This window comes from Bidens hawaiensis, unplaced genomic scaffold, assembly GCF_021521415.1.
Source record: "Bidens hawaiensis isolate Kalapana, Puna unplaced genomic scaffold, B.hawaiensis_p1.1 tig00016943_1, whole genome shotgun sequence".
Lineage (NCBI taxonomy): Eukaryota > Viridiplantae > Streptophyta > Magnoliopsida > Asterales > Asteraceae > Bidens > Bidens hawaiensis.
In genome coordinates, this window is record NW_027492567.1 from 342,500 (window position 1) to 366,322 (window position 23,823).

The 23,823-nt window shown below is 35.8% G+C and overlaps 2 protein-coding genes and 2 pseudogenes across 2 annotated transcripts; 2 read left to right on the top strand and 2 right to left on the bottom strand.

The window, feature by feature from the left end:
- Window positions 1-1,384: 1,384 nt before the first annotated feature.
- Window positions 1,385-5,894, top strand: LOC143552540 (protein CPR-5-like). Its single transcript, XM_077042730.1, has 5 exons — window positions 1,385-1,585; window positions 4,079-4,135; window positions 4,422-4,457; window positions 4,546-5,238; window positions 5,334-5,894. The coding sequence occupies exons 1-5, from the start codon at window positions 1,385-1,387 to the stop codon at window positions 5,856-5,858; spliced, it is 1,512 nt and encodes a 503-aa protein (XP_076898845.1). The 3' UTR covers window positions 5,859-5,894.
- A 451-nt stretch (window positions 5,895-6,345) lies between these two features.
- Window positions 6,346-7,154, bottom strand: LOC143552532 (nuclear transcription factor Y subunit B-1 pseudogene; annotated as a pseudogene).
- A 10,649-nt stretch (window positions 7,155-17,803) lies between these two features.
- Window positions 17,804-22,344, top strand: LOC143552541 (protein CPR-5-like). Its single transcript, XM_077042731.1, has 5 exons — window positions 17,804-18,004; window positions 20,529-20,585; window positions 20,872-20,907; window positions 20,996-21,688; window positions 21,784-22,344. Exons 1-5 carry the CDS (start codon window positions 17,804-17,806, stop codon window positions 22,306-22,308), a joined length of 1,512 nt encoding a protein of 503 aa, XP_076898846.1. The 3' UTR covers window positions 22,309-22,344.
- Window positions 22,345-22,820: 476 nt separating this feature from the next.
- On the bottom strand, window positions 22,821-23,604 carry LOC143552533 (nuclear transcription factor Y subunit B-1 pseudogene; annotated as a pseudogene).
- Window positions 23,605-23,823: the final 219 nt, after the last annotated feature.

The following is a 23,823-nucleotide window of genomic DNA, read 5'->3' on the forward strand; positions in this document are numbered from 1 at the left end:
GGTACTTGTCACTCGACCGTATCTATGACTGTGGTCATATTACTTATTGGCTAACACTTGTCCAATAAATAGCGTGTAATAGCCCAGTAGGCAAGCCTTGTATACAAAACCCCACAATACCAGTAGTAACCATCCCGTAAGTCTACAGAGACTTAATCACTGTAATGTATTTAAAATATTTTTAAAAATATATTTGAAACATTTAGACCATCTGTCATGAGTTTTATAGGTTTTGAAATTATCATGACAATGTCGGAAAAATAGTGGTCTCACGCAAATGTGAGTTGTACAAAAACTCGAATTTCTCACCTTGCAAGTTTATATATTAAAGAACACCTCCTGGTATTAAGCATCTAGGATAAACACAATGCGTATTTCTAGATTAGTATAAAACGAATAATCATAACGATAATCACGAGATTAGAAACTTTACACAATGGCACAAATGTCTTACCTTAACAGGCAGAGCTTTTGGATTCGTGTATGTTTATTTCGATCGGATAGGATATCGCTACGATAACTTGGGTATTATACTTTATAAAATACTTATGTGTGTGTGTTTTCAGAGAGAAGAGAATTTTGAGCGAAGAAATGAAGTCCCGATGCCTTTCTATTTATAGCAGATTTTGGACCCCATCGCGGTATGTGATGGCTATAAATAGAAAGCCGTCGCATACCGCGAAGCATCTATAGCTTCGCTGAGTCAGCCCTAGGCCTGCTACGTGGCACGCCACGTGGCAGGCTACGTGTCTCGCCTGCGTAACCTCCACGTCGCGGTACGCGATGGGAAATCTGAACCCGTCGCGTATCGCGATGGAAGAATATTTTTTTTTAATTTTATTTTTCTTAATTCCCAACAAAAATACTAACGTGCGAAGTGTAAAGTGCGCCATCAAAGCGCTACATTGCACCCATCGTAATTCGCCCGAGCCCGTGCGTGTGCTTCGCACCCTCCGCTAGGATCACTGGGTGTGATATGTCTTATAAGAACATTTACATAGAAATTTCCTTTCTTAAGAGTTTACAAACCTATTTATACTATCCAGCTCAGGCTACCTTTAGTCAATAGAGGCAGCGTACGGAATACCCGCGTTACTTAGTTGGCCTCTCCATGAAAAAAAAACAATAAACAACCCTAATCCAGATAATACACTTGGAATGATTTAGCATATTGAGTTTGAATCTTGAGTGGATTGACTGATGATCTAGTTATCCAAAATCTAAAACCTCCTCGTACCCAATAACCGAAACCACTTCCAACTAAAAACCCCACCAACTACGGAACCCATTTGTCCGTTATTATTAATCTCTACTCCATATAATAAAAACTGCCGCAGCAATAGCATAACTTTCAAGCTTCCCACCACCACCACCACCCCTACCCATGGAAAGACTCCACCAGCAACCGCCAGTTCACGATGACGTCATCTCCACCACCGTATTGAATTCAAGACCAAAGGGTATTCGTGTATCCACCAGCCGTAGAAACCCTAGGGTGGCTTTTAATTCCAAACGACGGAATGGCGGTGACGCCGACGCGCTTGCTCTTCCTCTTGGAATGTCAATTGCTGCTTTTGTTGCTCAGGTTATTATTTATTGACTTACTGTTAATTGTTATACTTTTTGGTTGTATTTGATCCAACTGTTGGTAACCCAGAAACCCTAAAGATTGCTTTTTTATTGTGTGGGGTAACATTCTTTGAGGGGGTTTTATTGTTTATGTTAAAAAGTTTGAATCTTGGTTGAAAAAGATTACGAATTGTTATTGTTTATATGTTTGTTTGTTTACAGTTGGATTAAAAGATTGGTAATTTGATGAAATTTCTAATGAGTTGCTTTAGTTAATAGGTAATGTTTGTAGGTGTACATTTACCATTCGGGTATGGTTTGGTTGTCGGGTTGGTCTGGTTCCACTTCTAGCTTTTCCCAAGCTTAATCTTGGCTGCAAGATTTCAATCTGTAACACCCCGACCAAAGGCGGATTATACATCGGGGCGCCACATATTGTTTCATTACTCGTGACACTATTGGGTGTCAATATTTAGTAAATACATTCATTCGCGCATGCGCGACGTAAAAGTAAGATAACATAAATCATCATAAATCAATATATTATAAATCAAAATATTTGAACAGCAATAACTTGTCTTGATACATTTTAATCTAGGTCCAAAAGTAAAAAACGTCCTATGTGTCCACAAGCTCCAAAACAGCTACTGCAAACCTGAACATGTGTTAAAATAAACGTCAAACACTTGCGTGTTGGTGAGAAATCAAGTTTAATAGTTGGTACATAGATAACAATAAATCTGCGCGCAACATGTGTATGTCTGGTGTTTAACAAGGGTGCAATCAGATTGTGATCAAGCCTAAATAGATCATAGCTCATAGTTCATAGTTCAATCCGTGCTCCCAATTGAGCACAAAAACGAGAAAACATCTGTGCAAGTGTAAACAAAGAAAACCGTAAACGATAGGTCTCCCGTGTTCATCTAATGGATCCATGAAAACTTCGGAATAGGCCGAACAAAGCGGTTAATGATACACACATACAAATAAACAGCCAAGTAAACGTCCTCAACACATGGGATACTGCGCGACTAAAGTTCATAAACAAGTTTAAGACTCTAAGTTTGTAAGAACACATGAACATCCCAAAACATTAAAGATAAAAAGGGATTAGGTACGAGATTACTCACTTGATAAACGATGCGGTGTAAGATAAAGCAAGAACCAACTTTAAACAAGCACAAGTTAACCTATAATTAAAGATTATTGTTTTAATGATTTGTTTTTTTTTTAAGTCTTGATTATAAGTTAGCATAAGTAAATTATTATATATAATATATATATTTTACCGGAAAAGCAGGGCAGAACAGGGAGGAAGACGGAGGCAGAGAGGGAGGCGGCAGAGAGAGCAAGGAGCAAGAGAGAATAAGAGAGATTAAGTGTTTGTGTGTGTAGTGTTAAGAAAAATAATACTATTATTTATAGGAAAACCCTAGGAGACATAAATACAGAAAAAGGGGAAAAGATCTTAACAGGATCAAGCAAAAGATATCAAAAGCATAAGAAAACAAAAGCAAAAGATATGGAAAGATATGGCAGCTGCAGGGGGCAAGAGAAAGCTGTCAGGGAACAGTAAAAAGCATGGGCGGGTGTCAGAAAAGGTACTGGTCAAGCATGGCAAAAGCAGATCTCAAAAGATAATGTCAGTCACTTTATCTGCCAACCAATGGGGTTGGCGCGCGTGCTGCGCCGAAAGTAACTTTTCAGACAAAGCAGATTAGGTCAACAGCTCAAAAGATAAGACAACACAAAAGCAACGGCTAGATTCAACAGAAGAAAACTCAAAGGGTTAAGCGTGAGAAGACATCGAGCGCGAAGGCAAAAGTGCGCGAGCGCGAAGGCAGACAGAACCAATCTTAACGCGTCGCGGGAAGAATTATATTTCTAAGCGTGCCGCGGGAAGAATCACATTTCTTAGCGCGCCGCGGGAGGAACTAAGATTCCTAGCGCGCCGCGGGAAGAATTATAATTCTTCGCGCGTCGAGGGATGAACTACGATCCTTAGCGCGCTGCGAGAAGGAACTACAAATCCTTAGCGCGTCGCGGGAAGAACTACCGTTCTTAGCGCGCTGCGAGAAGAATTACAATTCTTAGCGCGCTGCAAGAACCCGTTACAAGGTGACCCGAACTCCCTCAGTCAAGACTTTGAGCCCTATCTGTGGGATATGTCTACATGACTACATGTAACTTAAGGCGTAAAGATGGCAAAGTTATATAGTTACTTGATTTTGAGAAGCATTTGTAGTATAGAAGTTAGGTTGCTAAAATACCTTGCCAACACTTAACGTATGATCTACCTTTGCATGTTAATAGTTTACTGTTTTCTTTAATAAGCATTGCCCTTGATTTATTTTTAATAATGGTTGTAAAGATTTGTTCTTTTAAGTGCAGCGCCAGTAGCGGTAATTATTAAAACCGCATTGCATCAATCTTGTGCACTTTTTCTGTGTCTTTTAATGCCAGTACTGTTTTGTTTATCACTAAGCATGTCACAACTCTAATGTTTCAGGTGTTGGAGAAGAAAGATGCAACTGGAGAAAGGTTGTCTGCAGATCGTCTCTCTGAGGTATTTGTAATATCATATTCTCCGAATGTATTTAGAATCAGAAAGTTTCATTTGGTGCATTTGTATCTTCTTGTGCTGCTCATGTGGACAGCTTTGGCTGGAACATCCTGCTGAGAACTTTCAGCTATGGATTTATAATTATGTGCGGTTGGTACGTTTAGAGGTGTGACAACTAATTGCGTGGTTTAATGATCGCATTGTTTCTGTATATTAATGACTTAATATATTCTAGATGTGGTAAGTTTATCCAGTTTAAGTGTTGATTCGTGTTATTTTTACCTCACAGATATGCGCTTTGGCGGTTAAAGAATCATTGTCCAATGTAAGTATTTCCGCGTTTACCACTGTAAATAAATTATCAGTTATTAATGTACTTCTTGTAACAACTTATTCTCCTGTTATTGTTACAGGTTTTTGGGGACAAATTCGACTGCTTTGTAAGTAACTTTGAAAGATCATTTCAAAGCACTTTGATGACACTCAGAGTAATCAGCGAATCATCAGGAAACCGAGAAAGATATTATTCGCACGGGGAAAGCAGTTCAAATGATTTTCATTTCAATATGAAAGAGCACACATCCACAAGCAACCTTCAAGAACAAACACCCGTTATTACTTTAGATGAAGACAATAATGTACATAGAAACCCTATTTACAACGACCTTGCAGTTGCTTACGGCCCAATAAACGGTCGAAATAATCAACAGCTGGCGTCTGTTCCTCCGAGTCGACTGCATTCCCAGTCGTCTGCACTTGCCACTTTTGAAAGATCTGTAAGCGAGCAAGTTCGTGCTAATGATCTTAAGGCAATAGAACTTGGCCTTGATATGCAAAAGTTGAGACTAAAAGAAGCAAAGATTGCTGTTGACTGTGATTCAAATGTTTTGGAGAGGATTAAGTTGTCAATGGGAATCTCAAAAGCAAATTTTAGAGCCGAAAAGTTTAAAACAGAGCTGCAAGATACGAGACATGCTCAGTTGCTTAAAAAGTGTGTTGACTGTCTTGTTGCGGGTTTGTTGATTATGGTAGCGTGCCTTGCTTATGGAACTTATATTCATTCCCATCAGAGACTCGTTGAAGCTAACGAATCGTGTATGATCAAGGTATGGATAATGTTGTTTATCTTATTCTAATGATTCTGAATTAACTTTTAAAACATGTGTCCAAACACTAACTAATCGTCCTCTTCGTTTTCCAGGAATCAAGTTCATGGTGGATCCCAAAACCAATGGCATCTTTTAGTTCAGGGTTCCAAGTCCTCCGATGTCAAGCTCAAGTTATAAGCCGAATGTTTTTTGGAATATTAATGATTATTGCAATCGCATTTCTACTCATTCAACGCTCGGGAACCACAAATCAAACAATGCCAGTTACATTCTTAGTTTTACTACTCGGTGTCGGCTGCGGTTTTGCAGGAAAATTTTGCATAGACACGTTGGGAGGAAGCGGGGCTCATTGGCTGTTTTTCTGGGAAATTATTTGCTTGCTGCATTTGTTTGCAAACATTTGTACCTCAGCGTTGTTCGGTATTCTACATGGGCCTGTTACAGTGGTTGACCAGTCAACGAGGCGGGTGGTGTTCCCGTACCGGTTCAGGCGAGTGGTGTTTTACGCCGCCTTGTTGGTGTACCTCCCGTTGCTATGCGGGTTGATCCCGTTTGCTGGAGTTGGAGAGTGGCTTGAACATTTTGCATCACTGGTAGTTGGTCGTGTATCCGAATGAATGTTCTTTTTATGTTTTGCAGTTGGTTTTTGTAACTTTGTGTTTGTAGTTATTTGAGTCAGAATAGACCAGCTGTTAATTATTATTAGATGTGTTTTAATGAGTGTTTTGTCTTGCCTTTGTAATCTCTGATCTGTTTGTTTTACTCTGTTGGTTCTGATATGTTTATTGTTGTGACTTGTGACATAAATAACTTTATTTATATGTATGAAGTTTGAAACATATTGAAAATAAACTTGATGAATGAAAAAACTTGTTAAACTTTGATTTATTATTATTATTATTATTATTATTATTATTATTTTTGTATTATTTGTTGTTTCCATCTTTGGTCTAAATTCCTTTTTTCTTAAATTATAACAACTATATTAGTGTTGATACAAGTTACAACGTATCGTAAACTAAATAAACCATTGCGAATCACCTAAAATCACACACTTAGACATACCTTAATGTTAATTTAAATGATCAGTTCCAAGTATATAATTATTACAAATACGAATATCGCAAAACTCATTCCGGTTTATGTAGTTACTACATAAATTGTTGAGCATGGGTCGCCACGACTGTGTTAGCATCATGCAGCTTAACCATATTAATCAACTCATCATGATACCCCACGACACGTTCACGATACATGTCATCAGAAACTTCAAAGACCGGTTGTTTTAGTGTCCAGTTAGACACCTCACAACCGATCTCAGTAACACCAGTGACAACATCACTGGGCGTGTTAGAAGTACCAACGTATTGGTTCAAGTAACTTTTCAAACTACCAACGTAGTTCTGAAAGCCTAAGGTTGTCATGGCCCACAAGAGATCCTCGCCATTGATCGTCTTTCGCTTCTCTTTTTGGCATTTATCCGAGGCTTCACCGGTTATAAAACTAATGAACTCGGACACACATTCTTGGACGGTCTCTTTTGCTTCTTTTGACATTTTGGCATTCGCGGGGAGTGACTTTTTCATGATGCGCCCAACGTTGGCTATCGGGAGAAGCCGCTCTTGGTCTTTAGACGAGCTTTCGGAGGACGGGCTACCTGCCGGGCTCATTGGGATTCTTTTTCCGGTCATGGTGTTTGTTTTGGAGTCTTAAGGGTGATAGATTATGGGCTTTTATGGTGCAAAGAGTTGGTTAACAAACATTATTAAAAAAAGTGCAAAGACGGTTTGATTTAGACAAAAATTATATAAATAAATTTTATGAGAAGAAGCGTTAGTATATTTTGGAGCCGACTATTTTGCATTATTATATTTTAACTCGTAATATTATATTTTAAATATGCTTATTTTAGCCTTTATGAGTTACTAGATCAATTAGTTTTGTACTAGTTATAAACTTATCAGCAAAATGTTTATGATTTTTTAAACTAATTAATTATGAATAACCTGAAATTATCAAACCCTTGACCAACTAAATAATGATTATCAGACCGTCCGCGTCGCTAGTAGCAAGAGATTTAACATTCACAACCGCTCTCTCCTCTCAAGTCCTCTCTTCTCTTCATGTCGGACTTGTTTAACTTTCTTTTAGCATCGGACTAAGGGCGATTGCGATAGAGTTGATCTTAATTGTAACTTTAAGCAATAAGAGTGCATCTAAATATTATATATCATGACATTTGATTGATTGTGAAGTTGACGTATAAAGATAAAGTGCAGAGTTGTACATTTTTGTTTCTTAGATAAGAATCCAACGTATATATGTTGAATGGTGATGTTAGAAAAGGATCAAATATTGTATAATCATTTTTTAAAAAGTAGGTTAAAACATATGTTAGAAATCTTTATGAATCATCTAAAACAAATTAATATTACGACAAATAAATAGTTTAAAGCAATATTACTGAAAGTTCATATGCAATTTAGTTACTAAATATATTCAAAGTTGTACGATTTACAAAATTAAATATCATAATATGCATTTTAAAATTAAGATTACTAATTTATAACATCCATATTAAAAAATTAAGGGGCATTTACATATTTCCCCTTCCTTAACATCCTTAATTACATATTTCCTCAATACTAAAAAAATAATTACATATTTCCCCTTCCTAACACATATAAAAAGGGGAAATATGTAATTGATTTTTGGGGTTGGGGATATATGTAATTAAGGGTATTTAGCAAGGGGAAATATATAAAAATTCCAAAAATTAATATGGAAAAGTTGAAGCCTGTAGATTCTTTCATATTGTAAGTAGAAGTATTTAATTTATTAAAATGTTTGACGTTATTATACCACTAGTAGGACATTACAAAAAAACAAAAGTTATTTAATTACTCGATCGATATTATTCATATCAGCCCACAGTATTCATCAAATATGCTTCCAACGGAACATTATATATGGTATCAGACTATGACTATCAGATGACAAAATTGTTGCAGGATAAATGTGGCTTTTTAAAGTTTTTATATATAGTAGATTAGCAACAATAACAAATATATATCAACTCTTTTTTCATTAGTGTTATTAATTGAATCATGTAATCTGTTGTTATTGAATCATCACTTCACTATATGTTTACAATCTCGGTACTAACAATCGAACACAAAGATAATTATTATAAAATGTAAAGCTAACTTTACATGTTCACGTCATGACAAATAGAAACAAGTATCAAAGTGAATCACTACAATAGATGTTCATAGTAGTGTACGTATTAAAATATCATAGGAGTTAGGATTTATAAGATATCATTCTGCTTTAGTATATTCTAAATAATTAACCTTTCAGCTCCTTCTAATACTTCTATCATACCGTTAAATAGTTCTCTAACATATGTACTATACTGCTTAAAAGTAAATTTATCTATATCTATATCTATATCTATACTATATATAATACATCAAACAAGGGCAAATTAAGACATCTATTTTTAAGTAATTTACAACACGTAAAACATAAGGTACATGTGTTAGTAAGGGTAAACTTGTCTTTTAAACACAATTCATTCAACTTACAAGTTTGGTCCCTAATCTATAACCATATTATGTTTTTAATTTAAGTTGTAAACTAACTTCTCACCCATGATTTTTAAACGACTATAGCCTTTTCAAACGTTAATATTTTTATAAAAAAATTATACCATAAAAACGAGCATTTTATTCTCTTTAATTTGGATATGATATTGTTATAATTTTTCATTTTAAATAAATTAATATGTTACGTAGGGGTGTTCAGTGTCGGTTTTGATGATTTTTAAGTTAAACTTGTGAGTTCAACCGTTAATACTGATTTTTTTGTCGTCCAAAACCAAACTCAACCATTGAAAGTTGAAACCAAATCGTTACTAACGGCCTGGTTCCAGTTTGGTTTCACAGTTTAAACTTTAATAGTAAATTTAGTTTAAAATAATTATTAATTTAAATGTACCATCAATTTTAACTAAACACCAACATAATATGATACTTGAGAGGATCATAAATAAAAAATAATAATTTTAGCCACATAAATGGTAAATATTAATGGAAGATCTATGACGTGAAATCATAACAACAAAGACCACAAATGAATCATACTGCAATTAGGTTAATTTAAAGTTGTATAGCCAAGTTATTTGTAATAAAAAGATTATGTTCAGTTAAATTTTAACTATATCAAATATATATTATAAAACATATCTAATAATTAATAATAAAAAACATTAAAATGCATTCAACATTTACAGTCTGGTCTGGTTTCTTATGGCCGGTTGCCAGTATAAACTGCGAACCAATGACCGGTTTAAACGATTTTAAGGTTTTAACCGAACCATAAACACTTATATTTTTTACGTGATTAACAGGTTCAAACACCTGCTACATCGCGCGGTCACTTGTCTAGTCTTCAATAATAAAACAAATAAGCACATATCTTGAACGGGTGAAGAACATTCTTGTATATCTTTTTCTTTCAATTATCGTTAATAATAAAACAAATATCCACGCACTAATTTAATTAAAAGTTATTCTAAGGTGTTCCATTCTTGTATATCTTTTTCTTTCATTTATGTATAGACATTCTTTTTATAAACAATATTAATTTAAAAACTATGAGAAATGCATAAATCAATTATACATAGTACTTCAAGTATAATAATACACAAGGTGTTGACATAATTGTCTACCACGCCATCTTTCTCCCCCATGATAAATATCTACTAATGTAATAAAATAAAAGTATTTTTAGACAGGTGTAATTCTCACAACAGCCTTCTCTTTATTTTCACTTCCTATTATTGTGACATCTGACTACATCACAGGGAGAAACGTAGATTTAGGAACACAACAGTTTCAAACCAATGAGATTAAGAAAGTGTTTTTTTTTTCTTAAAAGAAGGAACCATCTACAAATCAGCAGTTTCCACAGGCATCAACACACCATTTGAAGATGAAAAACGCACAAGATTAGGGAAGAAATTTTCAATCGAATCACACCTCATCTATCGGCAAGGTGTTAATAAATTTCAGTTATCTATTTCTAAATTTCGATCGTTTCACAAGGTTTTGTTTGATCGATTTTAGCAACTTTCCCAGTGAAATCGAGGCCATGTGCAGCTAACTAAGCAGCCTCTTTTCTATAGAGAAACAAATCTCTAGCATAGAAAGCACACTTTATGGCAGGCAACGTCATACTTTACAGGCTGCTACACATAATATTGTGACAATATCTCTTGACAGGTAAACAGGGGCATGTATATAATTAGAGGGACCGTAAGTGGTGCGTTGCCTTTTGAGCTATGGTTTATACTCTTGCCACATAAGTATATAAAACACTTATGTCACTTAATTACATAAAAAAACTTACTGTAATTCGATCTTTATATTCTTTAATGACATCAGTATGATAAAATGCATAAAACAGGATGATGTTGATAGAAGAGTTCTAAAAGGAATGGATTGTTCAGCAGCCCACAGATATTAACTACAAAACCAAAATTCATGGATGTAAAATTTCCATCACCTTTGCTTTCAACATCTATTATGTTGGTAGAGCTCGATTGTTATTCAAGATTCAAGAGCATGTGATTAGAATATAAGGAATATTTTATCTCAACAAGTCTACGAAACCTTCCAATTTAGAGATCTGTGTTGAACTGTTGTATGTTTTTTGTGGGTCATTGAAGCTCCCTGAGCCCACGGTTCCATTAGCGTTTGGATACTTGGGGTGTGGTTTGGTTCACACATTCGACTTTCACATCTGTAGATACGTATACTCTATAAGATAAGGGCGTGGTTTGACCATGGTCAGGTTTCTTTGACTTGACACGTGTAATGTACCTTGGTGTAAAACTAACAGTAATATCTGTATGTTAATAAAATTTATATTTGATTATTTTTTCCATTCAATTGCATTAGTTTTTTTTTTGTATGGGTTATAATAATTGGACCGCTAATGGAGCTTGCTTTCATTAGTGTTTGTCAATGCCATTATGCTGGAGCGTAATTCAATAGTCTCCCGAGTTTTTGATCAGCGATCACCATGTGTGGATTTAGGTTGGGAAAGTGTTCTGTTTTAAAAAGTTCAGTTAGATCAAATGTAACTTCAGGTTGAATATGCGTTTTGGTGCCTTGTGTCATATCCCGAGTTTGAGGCAGTGGTTGCTTTTTAATACGGGTGAAATGGCTCGAGCTAAATTACAGAAAATAATTATTTTTACCTTTTGTGGTTTTTAACAAATATTTTATTTTCCTAGTTAACCTACTTTTATTCGTGGCTAGTGGGCTCCATAAAAAGCGGACGCAACTGTTAATTTCGTTAATTGTCGCTCATAAATCTCATAGTTTTCCCTTAGCCACAGCTATTGTTTAATTAGCGAGTTGTGTATGGTCACAAATTGATTATACGATTGTCTGGTTGAAACTGAATCATATTAATTTTGAACATAAGAATTTTTATTAGGCAAAATCTAAAATGTTGCATCAAGTGGTACCATCAGATACTAGTTTCAAATTAAAATTTTGTTAAGGGGTCACCTAAATTAAATCGGTTTTTCAGTTTTGAGATAAAGGTTTTGCTACTGTTTAACGGGTCAGTTTTGTAGCCAGCATAGAAGGCCCAACAGTCCCTATCGCCTATTGGTACCATGCAACCTGCACCAAGTGCCCAAAGAATTTGCTGATTTGAATTGTTAAGTCATAAGTGAAAGGTCTTGGTTTGAAAGGGCTGTTCAGTACCACCTACTGTAGCATTTTGCAAGTTTAAAATACAACTTAGTATGGTTTAAACTTGAAATTCAAAACCCAAAGGCTCAAACCAGACTGAGATTCAGTTGTAAAACCATATTCAAATTCCACATTCCAATCGCGATGGTGAGAAGTTTAATTTTGTTTGTATAGTAATTCAACCGGGGTAAGATCTCATTGGCTTTCGGGTAATCTCTGGTACTTTTAGATATATAATTAAATCAGAAAAAAATAAGTATTTGATAGGTAACTTCTGTTTGCTTGTTGTTTTAATGTTAAACTGTTCATTAAACTTATCATGTCAAATCCATATATTTTAACCGGAATATAAAGTTTGAAGATTTTTACCTTTGACGTCTAAAGTCAAACAAGGAATTGTGACCTTAATATGATAAAATTGTTGTTTTTCATAGAGAATCGATATTGGATTATGTGTACTTGTAACTTGATAGATATTTTCACTGTTGCATTGTCATAGGATTAGATTAGTTTACTTATCTTTTTTGATAGTTACATTATGCTCATGTATCAACTCAATGTGATTCTTTTATGTAGTCTCGGTGTAGAGAAGAGTTCTTCAGCACAGATGCGTGTTGCAAAACTTTTAGGAGCAATGAAATAAGATGAGGGTTCCTTGGATACTTTCGTCTGGCAAATTGTTGGACTTGGTATGTTTTTCTATTTGGACCTTTCAATTAATAATTTTATATTGAAATTTAATTATCAGTTAACCAAGCTCAAAAATTTTTAATATATTAACGAACGTAAAAGAACGAGCTCAAACAAACGTAAACTAACGAACCGAAAAAATCAAAACTGAATGAAAACGAAAATTGAAACTAAACTCAAACGAAGCCAAAACAGAAACCGAACCGAAATAAAAAACGAATAACTGAACATTGAAACCAAACCAAAACTTAATCAAAACAAAAAAGCCGAACAAACTGAAACGGAACCAAAAATAAAAAAACTGAAGCCAAACTAAACAAAACCAAAAAAATCTAACCGATCAAAACAAAAAAAAGGAAGAAAGAAATCAAAGAACAAAAAAACTGAAGTAAACAAAACCAACAACCAAGGTTGGTTCACATACTGGTTTTATAGATAATATTTTGTATTCTTTGCTTTAGTGAGCTTTTCCAAAACATAATTTGTTATTTAGCTACCACAAAAGGTCTAAAATAACCTTCTATGGTTGTTGCCATATTCAGTTGCGGGTCATCATGACAATGTTTGCTGCTTGCCTTTTTTGTTTTGGTTCTAAGCATCTTGTTTTAGTATTTCTTGATGCTACTAATTTCTACTTTGGCTTAATGGTTAAGTTTTGACTAAAGTAAATGGTAAAACATGAAGTAGCCTATCAAACTCAAACAAGGTTTAAAAGAACGCAATCGAACCTCAAGGCAAAATTCAAGTTTTTAAAGACAGCTCTAAATTGCCATGTAGAGTTCTTTTAGCATAATCTGAGTGATATAAATATTTTGACATGTAGAATTCAAATTTTTGTCTTTGCAAAATTTTATTTTGATTGTTTCCTAAATAAACAATTTTGACTAAACGTCCCTACCAAAATGCTTCGACAATTTTGACCAAAATGACCAAGTTTAGGCAATGCTCAAAACATACCCCTAAAAAAATTGTGACCAAAGTGCCCCTGCACTTATTTGACCAATACATATCAAAAGTATCTCTGCACTTCTCTATTAAAATGCAATAAATTTTGTTCATCTTTTACTTTTAAAAGTCAAATTGTCAAAATGCTTTAAACTATGTTCATCTTTGACTCTAAATAGTCAACTATCAAAAATCCATAGTTCATGCTTGTTGTTTTATTAAAACCTGAACGTTTTGTTCGTTTTCGGTCTTACTTGAAAAATGATCTATTGGAGTTGTTTTTATTTAAGATATAGTGCACGATGTATTGTTTTGGTGAGAGTGTGTATTGTTTTGAACCTGCATGATGTTTAAACCAGGTAAGTTTTTCAGGTACAAATGATGATGTTTTGGATCAGTTGGAGACTTGGAGTTAAGGTGCACGAGTTCAATTATAAAGGAGTTGAGGTACAATAATTATGTTAGATTTGTATACGTTGTTAAGTTTATGTGATTATTCATTTGTATGAGTAAGTATTGGTTTTTGTTTCAGGTCAGCCTGGGTGCACATGAATGCAGGGTGGTAAGGGGTCCGGTGGAATAAGGATGTTGCTTAAAATACTACCGGTTCTTTTGACTCTTTTGATTATAATCCTTTAGTCAAACATGAAAGGTTTTTGCTGTTTTTGCTAAAAGGTTACTGTTAACTATAGAAATAGGAAAGCTTCCTACAAAATGCTAGTGGGAGAGAATGTGATTGGTGGTTTTATTTTTTTTGTTAAATATAAAAATAATAATGAGGTAACGTTTTGACGGAGCTTCATTTACTACACCTCTTTTAGCCAAAAACCCACATGGCGCAAAACGCCCCCATAGAGGCTCCATTCACTACTCATGGTCCAACAGGAACTGGTACATCGTTGTGGAATGTTTTCCCTGCTGCATCGCGCGGGTTTTTTACTATTATATATATATAGAGCAAGGTTATAAACACACCACACCTAAAATAAAGTGTAGAAAGTGTGTTTTCACCATTAGATCTAATAAAACACACCGCACAATAAACACACTTTTTGATATCCACCGTTAGATCAACATATCTATTGCACCAGATTACTTCTTGCACTTCTTAGACACACTTCAATTCTTATTTAACTCCACTATATATATATATACACACACACACTAAATAGCAAAGGACAGTTATCTCACGAAACCTTATTGTAGATAATTTTTAATAATTTTTTAATCGAAGTTAGTTGTTAGTTAGGAACCATGTGCTACTTTACTTTATCAAAAATGGTATTGGGGAAGTCCTGAACCATCACCAACATCCGACCCTCCACGCCACAATGGCACAACCACCACCCACACATCGCCTACCCGCCACCGTTTATCGTCATTACCTCACGCCACCACAAGTATGTTCTCTTTTATAAGTAATGAATAGTTAATATTTTGTTTACCCAAAATATATTTGACTTTATTCGTTGAAATTAGCTTGAATTCACCTGCGTTCAAAGCTTGCAATTAACTGGCGGTTAACCAAATAAACCAAGCCACCTTTTCAATAATTGAAGTAACCAAATTGCTAATAACAAAAATAAATCATGTATGAGAATCTATAAATCAAACATCAGTTATTGATTTAGTTTTAATCCATCACTGAACTCAGTTGACCAATGCTCGTCCTTTGACGTTAATGGTTTAGCTGAATGACATCGTTGTATACCAAAATACTCCTAGTGAAAACTGAAGACCGACATGCAAGCGCCCATAACGACATCTCATTTCCCACAAATGTATATATCAGTTATATAAATTTTAATACAAACAACTTGCGATAAACATGAATCTATGTTAAGGGCTAATATGTATCACTGAGCATGGCCTTATATTTTATTATAGACATGTATTGTGGATCATATATTATTCTAGTTTACTAATGGGCCACTTTTTTTTGTTACCAACCTTCGATTACTAATACAAATTTGTCTTGTTTTCAATTTTACTTTATATACGTAACCAAATTTGGTTAAAGAATTTTGTGGATCACTATACTTATACCTATACCTATCGTTTTAATTGTAAGTCTTTTGAAATTTTCTTTCTTTATCTTGCTGTATGTGATTATTTTCTCTATAATACATACAAGTGTTTATATAATATTCTTGCCGTTCTCTATATAAAACTAGTTTTTGTCATGTTTATTTTGCATCTCCATTAAAAGTAACAAAACCTCTTTAATTGCTTTCCAAAGTCAAATTTCTTGGATTCAACTTAGTCAAATTTCTTGGATTCAACTTGTAAATTCAGTAAGCAGTGTTATATAGAGCTTGCAAACGTATGATACTAAAGCTATTTTTGTCACAGCCCCCGACCCCTATACCCTGGGATGGGAAGCCGTGAACATTGATTGGTGGCATCGGTGTTTATTAAATTATTTTGCAGCGGAAAATTTCATCAGAACCGTAGTTAGGAAAAATGATCAGAGTTATAAAAACACCATGATTATTATATTGATAAACCGGGAATTTAATCCCTTTTAATACAAACATAAGTTTTATAGGGTTAACCCTAATTTACAAAACACGTTTCTTTATTCTTGTGACAAGCCACTTATTTAAGCTGGAAGCCCGCAGGCATCATTCCTTTGTCTCTAACAAGTCACCTGAAACATGTTTAAAATATTTGATCAGCAAGAAATACTGGTGAGTACATTCATTTGTAAATGACACATTTTACAGTTACAACATTAAGATGTTTTTACAACTGCCTGCTTACAAATTACCGAAAGGTACTTGTCACTCGACCGTATCTATGACTGTGGTCATATTACTTATTGGCTAACACTTGTCCAATAAATAGCGTGTAATAGCCCAGTAGGCAAGCCTTGTATACAAAACCCCACAATACCAGTAGTAACCATCCCGTAAGTCTACAGAGACTTAATCACTGTAATGTATTTAAAATATTTTTAAAAATATATTTGAAACATTTAGACCATCTGTCATGAGTTTTATAGGTTTTGAAATTATCATGACAATGTCGGAAAAATAGTGGTCTCACGCAAATGTGAGTTGTACAAAAACTCGAATTTCTCACCTTGCAAGTTTATATATTAAAGAACACCTCCTGGTATTAAGCATCTAGGATAAACACAATGCGTATTTCTAGATTAGTATAAAACGAATAATCATAACGATAATCACGAGATTAGAAACTTTACACAATGGCACAAATGTCTTACCTTAACAGGCAGAGCTTTTGGATTCGTGTATGTTTATTTCGATCGGATAGGATATCGCTACGATAACTTGGGTATTATACTTTATAAAATACTTATGTGTGTGTGTTTTCAGAGAGAAGAGAATTTTGAGCGAAGAAATGAAGTCCCGATGCCTTTCTATTTATAGCAGATTTTGGACCCCATCGCGGTATGTGATGGCTATAAATAGAAAGCCGTCGCATACCGCGAAGCATCTATAGCTTCGCTGAGTCAGCCCTAGGCCTGCTACGTGGCACGCCACGTGGCAGGCTACGTGTCTCGCCTGCGTAACCTCCACGTCGCGGTACGCGATGGGAAATCTGAACCCGTCGCGTATCGCGATGGAAGAATATTTTTTTTTAATTTTATTTTTCTTAATTCCCAACAAAAATACTAACGTGCGAAGTGTAAAGTGCGCCATCAAAGCGCTACATTGCACCCATCGCAATTCGCCCGAGCCGGTGCGTGTGCTTCGCACCCTCCGCTAGGATCACTGGGTGTGATATGTCTTATAAGAACATTTACATAGAAATTTCCTTTCTTAAGAGTTTACAAACCTATTTATACTATCCAGCTCAGGCTACCTTTAGTCAACAGATGCCGCGTACGGAATACCCGCGTTACTTAGTTGGCCTTTCCATGAAAAAAAAAACAATAAACAACCCTAATCCAGATAATACACTTGGAATGATTTAGCATATTGAGTTTGAATCTTGAGTGGATTGACTGATGATCTAGTTATCCAAAATCTAAAACCTCCTCGTACCCAATAACCGAAACCACTTCCAACTAAAAACCCCACCAACTACGGAACCCATTTGTCCGTTATTATTAATCTCTACTCCATATAATAAAAACTGCCGCAGCAATAGCATAACTTTCAAGCTTCCCACCACCACCACCCCTACCCATGGAAAGACTCCACCAGCAACCGCCAGTTCACGATGACGTCATCTCCACCACCGTATTGAATTCAAGACCAAAGGGTATTCGTGTATCCACCAGCCGTAGAAACCCTAGGGTGGCTTTTAATTCCAAACGACGGAATGGCGGTGACGCCGACGCGCTTGCTCTTCCTCTTGGAATGTCAATTGCTGCTTTTGTTGCTCAGGTTATTATTTATTGACTTACTGTTAATTGTTATACTTTTTGGTTGTATTTGATCCAACTGTTGGTAACCCAGAAACCCTAAAGATTGCTTTTTTATTGTGTGGGGTAACATTCTTTGAGGGGGTTTTATTGTTTATGTTAAAAAGTTTGAATCTTGGTTGAAAAAGATTACGAATTGTTATTGTTTATATGTTTGTTTGTTTACAGTTGGATTAAAAGATTGGTCATTTGATGAAATTTCTAATGAGTTGCTTTAGTTAATAGGTAATGTTTGTAGGTGTACATTTACCATTCGGGTATGGTTTGGTTGTCGGGTTGGTCTGGTTCCACTTCTAGCTTTTCCCAAGCTTAATCTTGGCTGCAAGATTTCAATCTGTAACACCCCGACCAAAGGCGGATTATACATCGGGGCGCCACATATTGTTTCATTACTCGTGACACTATTGGGTGTCAATATTTAGTAAATACATTCATTCGCGCATGCGCGACGTAAAAGTAAGATAACATAAATCATCATAAATCAATATATTATAAATCAAAATATTTGAACAGCAATAACTTGTCTTGATACATTTTAATCTAGGTCCAAAAGTAAAAAACGTCCTATGTGTCCACAAGCTCCAAAACAGCTACTGCAAACCTGAACATGTGTTAAAATAAACGTCAAACACTTGCGTGTTGGTGAGAAATCAAGTTTAATAGTTGGTACATAGATAACAATAAATCTGCGCGCAACATGTGTATGTCTGGTGTTTAACAAGGGTGCAATCAGATTGTGATCAAGCCTAAATAGATCATAGCTCATAGTTCATAGTTCAATCCGTGCTCCCAATTGAGCACAAAAACGAGAAAACATCTGTGCAAGTGTAAACAAAGAAAACCGTAAACGATAGGTCTCCCGTGTTCATCTAATGGATCCATGAAAACTTCGGAATAGGCCGAACAAAGCGGTTAATGATACACACATACAAATAAACAGCCAAGTAAACGTCCTCAACACATGGGATACTGCGCGACTAAAGTTCATAAACAAGTTTAAGACTCTAAGTTTGTAAGAACACATGAACATCCCAAAACATTAAAGATAAAAAGGGATTAGGTACGAGATTACTCACTTGATAAACGATGCGGTGTAAGATAAAGCAAGAACCAACTTTAAACAAGCACAAGTTAACCTATAATTAAAGATTATTGTTTTAATGATTTGTTTTTTTTTTAAGTCTTGATTATAAGTTAGCATAAGTAAATTATTATATATAATATATATATTTTACCGGAAAAGCAGGGCAGAACAGGGAGGAAGACGGAGGCAGAGAGGGAGGCGGCAGAGAGAGCAAGGAGCAAGAGAGAATAAGAGAGATTAAGTGTTTGTGTGTGTAGTGTTAAGAAAAATAATACTATTATTTATAGGAAAACCCTAGGAGACATAAATACAGAAAAAGGGGAAAAGATCTTAACAGGATCAAGCAAAAGATATCAAAAGCATAAGAAAACAAAAGCAAAAGATATGGAAAGATATGGCAGCTGCAGGGGGCAAGAGAAAGCTGTCAGGGAACAGTAAAAAGCATGGGCGGGTGTCAGAAAAGGTACTGGTCAAGCATGGCAAAAGCAGATCTCAAAAGATAATGTCAGTCACTTTATCTGCCAACCAATGGGGTTGGCGCGCGTGCTGCGCCGAAAGTAACTTTTCAGACAAAGCAGATTAGGTCAACAGCTCAAAAGATAAGACAACACAAAAGCAACGGCTAGATTCAACAGAAGAAAACTCAAAGGGTTAAGCGTGAGAAGACATCGAGCGCGAAGGCAAAAGTGCGCGAGCGCGAAGGCAGACAGAACCAATCTTAACGCGTCGCGGGAAGAATTATATTTCTAAGCGTGCCGCGGGAAGAATCACATTTCTTAGCGCGCCGCGGGAGGAACTAAGATTCCTAGCGCGCCGCGGGAAGAATTATAATTCTTCGCGCGTCGAGGGATGAACTACGATCCTTAGCGCGCTGCGAGAAGGAACTACAAATCCTTAGCGCGCTGCGAGAAGGAACTACAAATCCTTAGCGCGTCGCGGGAAGAACTACCGTTCTTAGCGCGCTGCGAGAAGAATTACAATTCTTAGCGCGCTGCAAGAACCCGTTACAAGGTGACCCGAACTCCCTCAGTCAAGACTTTGAGCCCTATCTGTGGGATATGTCTACATGACTACATGTAACTTAAGGCGTAAAGATGGCAAAGTTATATAGTTACTTGATTTTGAGAAGCATTTGTAGTATAGAAGTTAGGTTGCTAAAATACCTTGCCAACACTTAACGTATGATCTACCTTTGCATGTTAATAGTTTACTGTTTTCTTTAATAAGCATTGCCCTTGATTTATTTTTAATAATGGTTGTAAAGATTTGTTCTTTTAAGTGCAGCGCCAGTAGCGGTAATTATTAAAACCGCATTGCATCAATCTTGTGCACTTTTTCTGTGTCTTTTAATGCCAGTACTGTTTTGTTTATCACTAAGCATGTCACAACTCTAATGTTTCAGGTGTTGGAGAAGAAAGATGCAACTGGAGAAAGGTTGTCTGCAGATCGTCTCTCTGAGGTATTTGTAATATCATATTCTCCGAATGTATTTAGAATCAGAAAGTTTCATTTGGTGCATTTGTATCTTCTTGTGCTGCTCATGTGGACAGCTTTGGCTGGAACATCCTGCTGAGAACTTTCAGCTATGGATTTATAATTATGTGCGGTTGGTACGTTTAGAGGTGTGACAACTAATTGCGTGGTTTAATGATCGCATTGTTTCTGTATATTAATGACTTAATATATTCTAGATGTGGTAAGTTTATCCAGTTTAAGTGTTGATTCGTGTTATTTTTACCTCACAGATATGCGCTTTGGCGGTTAAAGAATCATTGTCCAATGTAAGTATTTCCGCGTTTACCACTGTAAATAAATTATCAGTTATTAATGTACTTCTTGTAACAACTTATTCTCCTGTTATTGTTACAGGTTTTTGGGGACAAATTCGACTGCTTTGTAAGTAACTTTGAAAGATCATTTCAAAGCACTTTGATGACACTCAGAGTAATCAGCGAATCATCAGGAAACCGAGAAAGATATTATTCGCACGGGGAAAGCAGTTCAAATGATTTTCATTTCAATATGAAAGAGCACACATCCACAAGCAACCTTCAAGAACAAACACCCGTTATTACTTTAGATGAAGACAATAATGTACATAGAAACCCTATTTACAACGACCTTGCAGTTGCTTACGGCCCAATAAACGGTCGAAATAATCAACAGCTGGCGTCTGTTCCTCCGAGTCGACTGCATTCCCAGTCGTCTGCACTTGCCACTTTTGAAAGATCTGTAAGCGAGCAAGTTCGTGCTAATGATCTTAAGGCAATAGAACTTGGCCTTGATATGCAAAAGTTGAGACTAAAAGAAGCAAAGATTGCTGTTGACTGTGATTCAAATGTTTTGGAGAGGATTAAGTTGTCAATGGGAATCTCAAAAGCAAATTTTAGAGCCGAAAAGTTTAAAACAGAGCTGCAAGATACGAGACATGCTCAGTTGCTTAAAAAGTGTGTTGACTGTCTTGTTGCGGGTTTGTTGATTATGGTAGCGTGCCTTGCTTATGGAACTTATATTCATTCCCATCAGAGACTCGTTGAAGCTAACGAATCGTGTATGATCAAGGTATGGATAATGTTGTTTATCTTATTCTAATGATTCTGAATTAACTTTTAAAACATGTGTCCAAACACTAACTAATCGTCCTCTTCGTTTTCCAGGAATCAAGTTCATGGTGGATCCCAAAACCAATGGCATCTTTTAGTTCAGGGTTCCAAGTCCTCCGATGTCAAGCTCAAGTTATAAGCCGAATGTTTTTTGGAATATTAATGATTATTGCAATCGCATTTCTACTCATTCAACGCTCGGGAACCACAAATCAAACAATGCCAGTTACATTCTTAGTTTTACTACTCGGTGTCGGCTGCGGTTTTGCAGGAAAATTTTGCATAGACACGTTGGGAGGAAGCGGGGCTCATTGGCTGTTTTTCTGGGAAATTATTTGCTTGCTGCATTTGTTTGCAAACATTTGTACCTCAGCGTTGTTCGGTATTCTACATGGGCCTGTTACAGTGGTTGACCAGTCAACGAGGCGGGTGGTGTTCCCGTACCGGTTCAGGCGAGTGGTGTTTTACGCCGCCTTGTTGGTGTACCTCCCGTTGCTATGCGGGTTGATCCCGTTTGCTGGAGTTGGAGAGTGGCTTGAACATTTTGCATCACTGGTAGTTGGTCGTGTATCCGAATGAATGTTCTTTTTATGTTTTGCAGTTGGTTTTTGTAACTTTGTGTTTGTAGTTATTTGAGTCAGAATAGACCAGCTGTTAATTATTATTAGATGTGTTTTAATGAGTGTTTTGTCTTGCCTTTGTAATCTCTGATCTGTTTGTTTTACTCTGTTGGTTCTGATATGTTTATTGTTGTGACTTGTGACATAAATAACTTTATTTATATGTATGAAGTTTGAAACATATTGAAAATAAACTTGATGAATGAAAAAACTTGTTAAACTTTGATTTATTATTATTATTATTATTATTATTATTATTATTTTTGTATTATTTGTTGTTTCCATCTTTGGTCTAAATTCCTTTTTTCTTAAATTATAACAACTATATTAGTGTTGATACAAGTTACAACGTATCGTAAACTAAATAAACCATTGCGAATCACCTAAAATCACACACTTAGACATACCTTAATGTTAATTTAAATGATCAGTTCCAAGTATATAATTATTACAAATACGAATATCGCAAAACTCATTCCGGTTTATGTAGTTACTACATAAATTGTTGAGCATGGGTCGCCACGACTGTGTTAGCATCATGCAGCTTAACCATATTAATCAACTCATCATGATACCCCACGACACGTTCACGATACATGTCATCAGAAACTTCAAAGACCGGTTGTTTTAGTGTCCAGTTAGACACCTCACAACCGATCTAAGTAACACCAGTGACAACATCACTGGGCGTGTTAGAAGTACCAACGTATTGGTTCAAGTAACTTTTCAAACTACCAACGTAGTTCTGAAAGCCTAAGGTTGTCATGGCCCACAAGAGATCCTCGCCATTGATCGTCTTTCGCTTCTCTTTTTGGCATTTATCCGAGGCTTCACCGGTTATAAAACTAATGAACTCGGACACACATTCTTGGACAGTCTCTTTTGCTTCTTTTGACATTTTGGCATTCGCGGGGAGTGACTTTTTCATGATGCGCCCAACGTTGGCTATCGGGAGAAGCCGCTCTTGGTCTTTAGACGAGCTTTCGGAGGACGGGCTACCTGCCGGGCTCATTGGGATTCTTTTTCCGGTCATGGTGTTTGTTTTGGAGTCTTAAGGGTGATAGATTATGGGCTTTTATGGTGCAAAGAGTTGGTTAACAAACATTATTAAAAAAAGTGCAAAGACGGTTTGATTTAGACAAAAATTATATAAATAAATTTTATGAGAAGAAGCGTTAGTATATTTTGGAGCCGACTATTTTGCATTATTATATTTTAACTCGTAATATTATATTTTAAATATGCTTATTTTAGCCTTTATGAGTTACTAGATCAATTAGTTTTGTACTAGTTATAAACTTATCAGCAAAATGTTTATGATTTTTTAAACTAATTAATTATGAATAACCTGAAATTATCAAACCCTTGACCAACTAAATAATGATTATCAGACCGTCCGCGTCGCTAGTAGCAAGAGATTTAACATTCACAACCGCTCTCTCCTCTCAAGTCCTCTCTTCTCTTCATGTCGGAC

What these genes read in the sequence shown, in the direction of transcription:
- LOC143552540 (XM_077042730.1), top strand. Translation starts at nt 1,385, where the DNA reads ATGGAAAGACTCCACCAGCAACCGCCAGTTCACGATGACGTCATCTCC. An exon ending in TTAAAGAATCATTGTCCAAT is followed by an intron (nt 4,458 to 4,545) that starts GTAAGTATTTCC and finishes TTATTGTTACAG; the next exon opens with GTTTTTGGGGACAAATTCGA. An exon ending in ACGAATCGTGTATGATCAAG is followed by an intron (nt 5,239 to 5,333) that starts GTATGGATAATG and finishes TTCGTTTTCCAG; the next exon opens with GAATCAAGTTCATGGTGGAT.
- LOC143552541 (XM_077042731.1), top strand. Translation starts at nt 17,804, where the DNA reads ATGGAAAGACTCCACCAGCAACCGCCAGTTCACGATGACGTCATCTCC. An exon ending in CTGCAGATCGTCTCTCTGAG is followed by an intron (nt 20,586 to 20,871) that starts GTATTTGTAATA and finishes TTTACCTCACAG; the next exon opens with ATATGCGCTTTGGCGGTTAA. An exon ending in TTAAAGAATCATTGTCCAAT is followed by an intron (nt 20,908 to 20,995) that starts GTAAGTATTTCC and finishes TTATTGTTACAG; the next exon opens with GTTTTTGGGGACAAATTCGA.